Source organism: Cystoisospora suis, assembly GCF_002600585.1.
Source record: "Cystoisospora suis strain Wien I chromosome Unknown contig_1987, whole genome shotgun sequence".
NCBI classification, from domain to species: domain Eukaryota; phylum Apicomplexa; class Conoidasida; order Eucoccidiorida; family Sarcocystidae; genus Cystoisospora; species Cystoisospora suis.
The window spans coordinates 28,424-37,944 of NW_027154786.1; the positions used below are offsets into that span (position 1 = coordinate 28,424).

At 48.8% G+C, this 9,521-nt stretch overlaps 1 protein-coding gene across 1 annotated transcript in view; it reads right to left on the bottom strand.

Annotated features, from left to right (window-relative positions):
* The window catches only part of CSUI_004311 (hect-domain (ubiquitin-transferase) domain-containing protein), a 50,665-nt gene that overhangs the window by 20,742 nt on the left and 20,402 nt on the right, over positions 1-9,521 (bottom strand). The window contains exons 3-4 of the mRNA XM_068064504.1: positions 8,322-9,346; positions 20-7,715 (exon numbers count right to left, since the gene is read on the bottom strand). Of these exons, the coding sequence (XP_067923521.1) occupies positions 20-7,715; positions 8,322-9,346 (8,721 nt within the window). The remainder of the gene's footprint in view (positions 1-19; positions 7,716-8,321; positions 9,347-9,521) is intronic.

The following is a 9,521-nucleotide window of genomic DNA, read 5'->3' on the forward strand; positions in this document are numbered from 1 at the left end:
TCGTCAACCCTGGGCATACCTTAAAAGCCGAGAGGTGAAGAGGTCGGGCCAAAACCCTGCAAGACTACATAGGAGATGAAGAAAGTCTCTGCGAAGAGCCCACCGTGCGGGCGATTCCTCTAGCCTTTGTGCGATTCTTCTCGACCAGAAAGGTGACGACCCTTCGAAATTGAAGACGCGGATGTCAGGTGTCTCACACGTATACATTTGTCCATCTTGTTGCTCAGGCATAAGGAAGAACAGTTTATCTGCAGGGAAAGCAGCACCTGTGTTCTCTGAATCGAGGGAAGTACGAGTCAGAGAAAAGCATTTCGTCACAATTTGATCGGGATGTTGACTAGGTATGCTCTCCTTCTGTGATGATCGTTTAGTTTTCTTATCAGCGAGATCATGCCAAGCTTCATTGACTCTGAAGAGCCATCTCCATACCACAGAGACTTCTTCGACAGCGAAGACAGGCTGTGCTATGATTTTCGGACTACCTAAGAGATCTAGCTCTAAGACAGATTCTGGAACTCCACATAACTTTGCTATCTCTCCTAGGCGTAAGATTTGAGGAGGGGATGTTGTGCCGTTCGCCATTCCCCCGCCTCCCTCAACCGATTCACGGCCAGCGCCTCCCTGCTGTGAAGATAGACCCCCTTTCTCTTGCCCTGCTGCTGCTGGTATGCGAGAGGTTTCTGAGCGATCTGCAAGAGATGAAGATGTGATAGGACGAGAGTGTGACGATGATGACGGGCGCGAGGAAAAGACATTTTGATGAGAAGTGTAAGCTGAAAAAGAATCGATAGACGACAATTGTGGCTGGGTATCTGCTCCTCCTACACGATCCGTTGTCACTGATATAGGGTCCGACGATCTCTCTTGAGAACCATACAAGAGTTGTGGACGACTCCCACAGAATTCCGCATAGCGAGATCCTGGAGGAACCGCGGTAAGAGAGACCTCGGCACAAAACTGAGGGGGTTGTGACGAAGATCCTGATGGATGGTCATGGGAACGAGACTCTCCATTTGTCTTCTCCCTGACGAAGTCTTTCCCGTCTATCATCGTCCCTTTCTTTCGGCTTTGACTCATTAACGCCATAATCTCTCCCTCCGTGGGCCAATCAAGGACAGGAGAATACAACCCTGATGATACAAGACAAAAACTCTGGACAACATCAAGGAGTTCTTGGAATGTCTTCTCTAGCATCTCCTCCTCCCTTTCTTCCTTCTCATCTTTCTTCCGTTGTTCACCGCTATCCTTCCTGCCTTTACGCGCACAAGTAGTAGACGACTGATAGATGTCGTCATAAGAATACCCTTCACAACTGGATGGTCCTTGGAAAACATTATCAGATGGGCGTTTACTGCCTGTTGGCTCCTTCATGCCGGCGATCATCTTCTGGGAATGCATGCTTGCAGCCGTACGGAAAGAAAGAGGTGTATATCCACTAGGGAAGAGAGCTAACAGAGCTCGTACAAGTAGACAGGAGACCAAGACAGCTTTACTTCCTAAAGCTAAGGCAATAGAGCGGACTGTATATTCTTCTCGGGTTTTCGTCGTTAGCTGTCCTTTTAGAGCTAACTCTTGTAAAGCTTCCTCAACGGGACATGCTCGGAGAAGGCGAACAAGATGAGTTAAAAGAAGTAGACACTCTGTTGGAGATAAGCCAAACACAACTGCCCCTTTCAGATCCGATAGACCAACCATCCAAGGTAACCATAACTCTCTCTGTCTCTGTTCTTTGATCGGAGATATGCCGCTCTCCCCTAGATCCGACCCCTTTCTTGCGTCTTGTTGTTTTCCCACAGTGCCTGTAGAAGTACTATTACCCACTTGGCGTTGTCTTTGATGACCGCTCTGATTCATCTCTTCTGTCGAACCAACAAGTAAAGATGCTAGGTCCCCCTCTACTGGACCTGATAGTGTATCATGAGTATTGTCAGTATCGCATCCCAGTACAGCTAAGGCTGAAAGAGCTGTGCAACAAATGTCTAAGGCACCTAGAGGGAGTTGTAGTGCGGGTATACCCTCCCCCTCTTCGTCTGTGTAGTCTCTATGTTGATTCTCCTTCGTGAAGGGAAGTGCCGAAGGTCTAGAGAAAGAATGTTGCCTGTGACCCAAAGAAAGGTTCGAGGATGAGCCGAAACCACCTGTGGTTACGCGCCTACCACTGCTACTTTGCCTACTATTAGTAACACCAATGCAACCGTGTGCGAGAGCGTCGGATGAGATGAAGTTCCCCTCGCTACCTTCTTGAGTTCCACGCACTCTCCTGCCACCATGAAGAGAAAGCTCTCCTTCGCTTCTATTCCTCTGTCTAGAAGAGCTGCTTCGACATTCAACTTCCCCTGTTCTCTCTCTCACTCCTTCTCCTGTCAGACCCCCAGCCCCTACCTCCGTAGGTTCAGACCTATGGTTGTCCCTCCTACCATCTTCATCTTCACGTCCAACGCTTGCAGGAACATCTCCTGCTTCCGAGCCATCTTGATAAAATGCACCTCGTCGAGCTCGATCCTCTGAGTGTTCCGCTCCTCTTGAGCCTTTCCCTCCACTAGGTCGCCTGGGATTCAAAGCTGTCGTAAGCGTTTCAAGAGCATCGCATGCATCTATGAATAAATCGGCGAAGCTGGATATAACACGTTCACGTAATCCTTCTAACATAGATCCTTCTGATAGAAGGACGGCTTGATATAATCGAAGAGAATCCATGAAAAGAGGTTTCGCTTCTCTCCATTCCCTAGAGGTCTGATCCTCGTCTTCTTCCTCTGCTTGTTGTTCTCCCCTCCCTAGAAGATCACCTCCGCCTTCAACTGAACCTAGAATTCCGCCCAGTCCATTTCCGCCTATTACTCCTCCTTGACCGTCTCCTCCTGGAAGAAGACTCCCTGGAGGCCCTGTACCACTGTTATGACTCGCACCGGTATTGTGACTATTAGGACTACTTCCTCCTTGGGGCAATACAGAACCATTGTTCATAAGTACTCCAGTCAAGCCCGGTCCTGGCGTAGGAGTTCCAAGAGAAGGAACGGCTGCAGTTGGGTCAAAGAAGTCGAGTGTGAAAGGAGGACCTTCATACGCGATTGTAATAGGGTCTTGGAGAACAAAGACGAGATTCATACGTCGATGTTGTTCTGCCTGGCTTTCTAAATCAAAGAAGACTTCCAGAACAGAGCCAATACTTTCACCTGAGACATGTAATTCTGTATGAAGACATCGCTGACCGTTAGGCTGTACATCTACATTGAATTTAACAGATAAGAAATCGCCCTCTTGATAGGGGACATGTGTCGCAAAGACATTCTGTGCGTAAGGTGGACAACTTTCCGTACGGAATCCAACTACATCATTCCTTTCGAACACTTCAGATGTGTTAGCCAAAACACAATCAGCTGGTGCTACTGTCACACCAAATCTTCCTGCTGTTAAAACTCTGAAACTAATGACATCGGGTGGATTACCTCCATCATCGTCATCTTCTCCAATCTGTAAAGCTGGAAAGGTTAAAGGAGCGCGACATAAGACGACCCCCCCTAGTCCTCTTGCTCGAAGAACATGAAGTGTACGGCTCTCTAGAACTTCTGCTTCGAAGTCAGGCGATGTCCTAGCACATAAAAAGATCTCAGATTGCGGTAGATCTTCGAATAAAGATGTATAGACTGAATTCGATACAACCCCTGGCGTACCTCCTCCTACTCCTGCTTCCCCACTGGTCGTACGCCCTACTCCAGTTCCTGTGGATGATGAAGAGCCTGATGGTGCTCGTGGTGTTTGCGATGCTGTTGTCGGTCCGTTAAGTTCAACTCCCTCTCCTGCTGCAGAGGATGGATGAAGAACGAAACGAGGTGAATCTGAGGGAGGAGGTAAGACAGGGGATGAAGAAGAGTGAGAAGTTGAGGACGCCGATTGAAAGGATGGTGATGGCGACGATGAAGTCATGCTATTTCCAGGAGGGAGAATAGAACCAGGTGTAGGTGTAGGAGGTACAGGAGGAAGAATAACACGACCTGAAGCTGACTCCATCCAGCTAGGTGCTAATCCATGACCCACTCGATGGGGGGATGGAACGATAGGAACTGCCTCAAAAGATGGAGATACGACGCCTGATGATCTCATAGGGGATGAGACAGGAGGATGAATTCCACTTGAAGAGACGGAACTCGACGATTGTTCTAATTCATGACTTGAGGGGGATGACGGCAGTACAGATGAAGTAGCACTTCCTCCGCTTCCAGGAGCCAAGACAGGAACAGATGCAAAACCTGGAAGAGGAACAGAACCTGAATGACTACCTCCTATTCCCTGTACAGGGGCTGGATGATTGGCTGGTCGAGGAGGGTCTCGAAGTAAATGAAGGAGTGGATCTGCTTGAGGTGGATTAGAGGATCTGCGACGAGCATCAGAACTCGTTTCAGTTGCTCCTTCCGCTTCTCCGGAGAACGAAGACAAAGAAGACGACGAGGAATGAGAATGTTCTGTCTGAGAAGATACGCTGCCTGATGCCACAGCAGAAGACGAGAAACCGCTCGTATTCTGGTTGCTGTTGGGAAAGGGGGAAGAAGTTGCGATGGCTGCTTGGTCTGGAAAAGAAGTTGATCGGTTGTCTCCACTCAGACCAGCATCGGCAGAGGAAGGAAGATGGGCCGTAGAAGAGTCCGGCGTGGGTGCAGAGAAGGGAGGAGGATGAGAAGGAGCCTCGCTGTCGGGTGATAGAGGATCAGTTTGAGGAAGAGACACATTCGATGTGATTACCATACCATCGGAGGAAAAAGAGGAACTATGAGGCTGCGACGCCGAGTCTTCAAGATGTCTATCAAACGGTGACGATGAAGGAGGAGGAGGCACTGTTGGTGATTGGCCTAATGAAATTTCTTGAGGTGTTGAGACGGATGTACTATTACTACGTCTATCATCGGGTGAAACGTGTTGTGTGTTCTCTGACGCCAGCTCTTCAGCCATTTCTTCGACATCTTCTTCCTCTTCGTCGTCATCTTCCTCCTCTTCTTCTTCCTCTAAGACAACTAGAGACCCACAGGCAGCTGTAACACCACCGACACGCACAGGGTGTAACGCAGGAAGCCAGCGACTCAGATGAGAATCCCTCTTCATGATAGTACCAACGGATGAGGCCCTTTCTTCAGCAATGGACGCTTCGGTAGCTGAAGACTCTTCTTGATGTCGTGCTCTGCCTTTTTCACCTCCAAATTCTTTGTCTATCCATGAGCTCACATCGTTTGCCTTATTCTTCGGAGCATCAAGGTCGCCGGCAAGAGGAGGAAGAAGAGAGCTCTTACTTTCTTCGGCAGAAGTCTGAAATCGTTCTACCTCGCCTTCCTTTTCATCTTCTTTCACAAGACAAGACTGGCAAGTATCATCCGTTTTCAGAGGAGGTAGCGGCGTATCTGTCGGAGGCGAGGATGTACTTCCCAGCTCTACGGCGCGTTGACGTGAAAAGATACTCGGTATATTCCCCATCATCATGACGTCATGAGAGAATACCGACTTTGGAGGTATCGCTCGTACGCATACAAATAGAAGACGATATAACGTGGATCGAACAGCAGGTCCTCGAAGCAGTGGCTCTAACTCAGCCAAGAGAGCCTCATGAAGACTCATCAAGACAGATACTGTTAATACACCTGAGGCTGAAGCCTGACGTGAACACTCGAGCAGGAGGATCAGTATTTGGCCTACACAACACTCCGCGGCATCTATCTCTCTTTGTGCTTCCTTTGACTGTTCTTCAGCTATCTCTGCTTCTTTCACAACCCCGGCTGTATACTTAGCCAGATATATGAGTCTTTCACTAATCACTTCCTTACTATTCCCACCCCGATCGATACGGGAAGTACAAGAAGAGAGAGCTTCCGCTGAGCTAGCAGGACGATAACTTCGAACGCTCCTTCCCGCTATCGAAAGACCACCATAACTACTGTTACTCTGCTCCCCACTGCCGCCCTCACCAACTTCCCCGCCTTCTCCGTTTTGCTGCTGAAGGTGAAATACAGTGAATGACAGTTCACTTCTTTCAGTTCCATTTTCTTCTACTTCCTGAGGCATTCCTGGCCCGGGGAGATCAAACGTATTAGAACACTCCTGTATCGCACTCCACTGTCGAGTGTTGTCACCATCCAACAGACTCCTGTGCATACTATCACTTGGCAGGCGGCCTCTTGTCGTCGGCTGTGCGCTACGACATGCATCAAGCGGTGAATCAACAGTAGAGGGCGAAGACGGCGACGACGAACTATCCTCTTGTCCTCGGGTTAACAACGGTGTCTCTCCGAGTAATCGCGGTTCAAAAATCCCTCGAGCTTTCCGAAGGAGAGCATAGAACTGTACTACGGCGGAATCCGCGATCTGGGCTTTAAGTGAGGCTTCATGAACCATTCGATGTCCTTGTCTTAGAGTTAGTGTTAACCGCCTTATAGCTGAGATAATCATTGTTAAGACTCTGGCGGATAAGGATCTTCTTTTCCTTCTCTCCTCCTGAGCCCGACTACGCGGCTTACTATATCCTTCCATCCTTCCTCTCACTAGCTTGGCTTGGTCACCTCCAGTCTTACTGCTACTATTACTGTCTACCTCCCTCCTAGCCGTTGATCCACATATCAAGAAGCCATCTGGTTTGACAGGAGATGATACAAAACTCATTCCCTCCTTCCCTTCAATATGGTGACGAGACGCGGAATGTTCTTCTCCAGTTTCCTCGGTATCTTCATACGCATCTCCAAGGCCAGTCAGCAATGTCCATACAGCCACTGTGAAAAGTTCCCATCCCCTCTGTTGTAGATGTCTTGCGGCCTTGCTATATTCGTGCATAGTCGAGCAACACAATTTCGCACTGGAATCTCTTTTTCCTCTCCCTTCTTTCGTCACTGAAGGAACACTCTGTTGAACTTCTTTTGCTTCTGTCTCTTCAATGCCTCTTTTATTCGAAGTCGGATCATCTACTACGCGGCGTCCTCTTCCACACGTTTCAACTCTCATTCTCTCTCCCCTTTCAACGATGCTTCCCACTTCGGCATCCGTCGTCAGGCCGCTATGAGATGCAAGAGGGAAAGATGAACTGCCCTCATGATCACTGCTACTACCACTGCACCTCCTACCATCATATGAGCTATTGTCACCAATCTTAGCAGCCTCTTCCTCTTCTTCCTCTCCTTGTTGCTTAACCAATCGTGGTTCTTGCCTGTCTGGCATCATCGAGATACCATTCTTCTTTCCGACTGCGACCTCATTCAAGAGATCATTGATCTTTTTGGAAAGAGACAAAGACAGAATCTTCGAGAGAAGATGTTCCTTCTCATTCCCTGGTATTCCCTCTCCCCCGTCCTGTACACCGGGACGCTGAACATCTAGCGGATTCTCATTCCAAAGCAATCCCTCTGAACAAGTTTTAAAAGGTGCATGATAAACAAGAGGTCCTCTTAAGACCCATATATGACACTTGATCCCAGGTGATATATGGATAACCGTCTCATGTGCATATCCACGTCCTTTAAGACTTTCAGCTGACAGCGGAAAGAAACAACTCGATCCTTCGCCAGATGGATGATGACTTGCAAAGAAGGAACGGCGGAATAACGAATGTCTTGATGGAATCAATGAGGCTGGTCCAAGTGACGGTTCTGACTTCTCCGAAGTGTTCGCTTCTAGTTCTTCTTCTATGACGAGACGTACATCACTAATAGCATCCTCAAGGCCATCTGGTTCACTTGTCGGACGACCTATAAACAGACACAACGGACACAAACAGAGGAAGAAGCAGTAGGAGAGATCGCATTCAGTCCAGGGTTTAGCTTTCCCGACGATGACTGAAACTGTCTGAAGAGAAAAGGGCGAAGAAAAAGCATCATCTTCCACTTGTGCACACAAAAAGAGAGCCTTGGTTTCACCCCAAGTCCATAACGATGCTTGCTGCTCCAGCCTTTTTCTCCCCACTTCTCCTCCTTGCCTTTCCTCCCCCCAAGACCCTTCCTCTGCAGTAACTAGCTAGACAGGCGACTGTCCCTGACGTACGTAAATCACTCACAATCGCACGATGAACAAGGAGAGCTGCCTTTGTCCCGAGCAGAAGGGTCTCTAAGGGGCATCAACACAACAAGACTCGGGACGAGTACATGTGCTGCATTACTAGCCGGCCACGCCTCTCCCCACTCGAGTCGAAGGAAGAGAAAGTAAAAACTAGAGAAAGAAGTTGAAAGCGCAAGATAGGTAGGTACAGAGATACACCGACAAGCGAAACCATGTGTATTGAAAAGTGACCATGCCGGGACTAGTAGATCGAAAAAGAAGTAAGACAGCAATCCATGTTAAGATATACGATGACACACCTGATAAAAGCCATAGACCGCGCTTGAGTTTCGGAAGAGCGACATGATGAGCTTCATGAGGACCACCAAGAAGCTTAGGACTTGGACAGAACTGCCTGGTCATCTTGGCGTCCCCTCTCTCCACCTCGTCTCGTTCTTCGTCCCTCTCTGGTAAGAAAGCAGACGACGAAAGAGCAGCTGAACTACCTTCCTCCTTTGAGATGCTCTGTTGGTTCGTCAAAGGCGCACAAACTGATGATCGGTCCCAGTTAAGTCGTAAAGGTTTGACCCTTCGGAGATCAAGAAGTGGGAGAGTGAAAGGCGGAGCCGATTGTCTACGCTGTACGTACACCTCAAACACATTTCGACCCCCTACCACTTGTCTTTCATGAGCTTCAAACCCTTCGCGCTTCGAGGTAGACATGAGCTCTGAGCATCCCCATCGACCTGTCAGGGGGCTTGAAGTCCAATGTACAAGTACCCCTGTTATCGCCGCTCCCACGGGTACAGGTAGAGGATAAAGCGGGCTTTCTCCTGCCGTCTCCCCTGCTGTAGCAGCAAGCGGGACGGACGATGACGATAGTGATAATGACCAAGGATTCGTCTCTTGTACTTTCCTTTGTGCCCTGCGTGTCACATCTCCGTCTTCTGCTCGATCACAATGGCGGTCTTCTGTACTGATTATTCTCTTATGACTTTCTTCTTTTTCTCCCTCTTCCCCCTGTGATCTACGAGACGATGGAGCAAATCCGGGAAGGTTCTTCGCTACACCTCCACCTCCCTGTGTCGATACTGTTGTTCTTCTTCGGCTACTATTGAAGAGAGGGGGATATGCGACACAGAGTAACTGCTTCAAGAAAGGTACGACATAGGCGCTCGAATCAAGAGGAGGAGTTCTCATACATATATGAAAGGTAAGCAGCTGTAGACACGCGTCCATCCATAAAACATCCGAGGGCTGACATATAAAGACCCCAGGAAGTTTTGGAGCCACAAGGTTGGCTAGCAGGGGAGGATTATGAAGGAAATGCCAATCGCTTACAGCCCTGAAACGCAACAGAAAACACGCATACATATAGGACTGAGGGTATAGGCGACACCAGCACGTAAGCAGACTAGGAGACAATATATCACACAACACATCGATCTGCCTACACCACACACAATACAAGGCCGCCCATATAAATGGGGCCTAGCGGCGAAGCGCACTCTACACGTGCG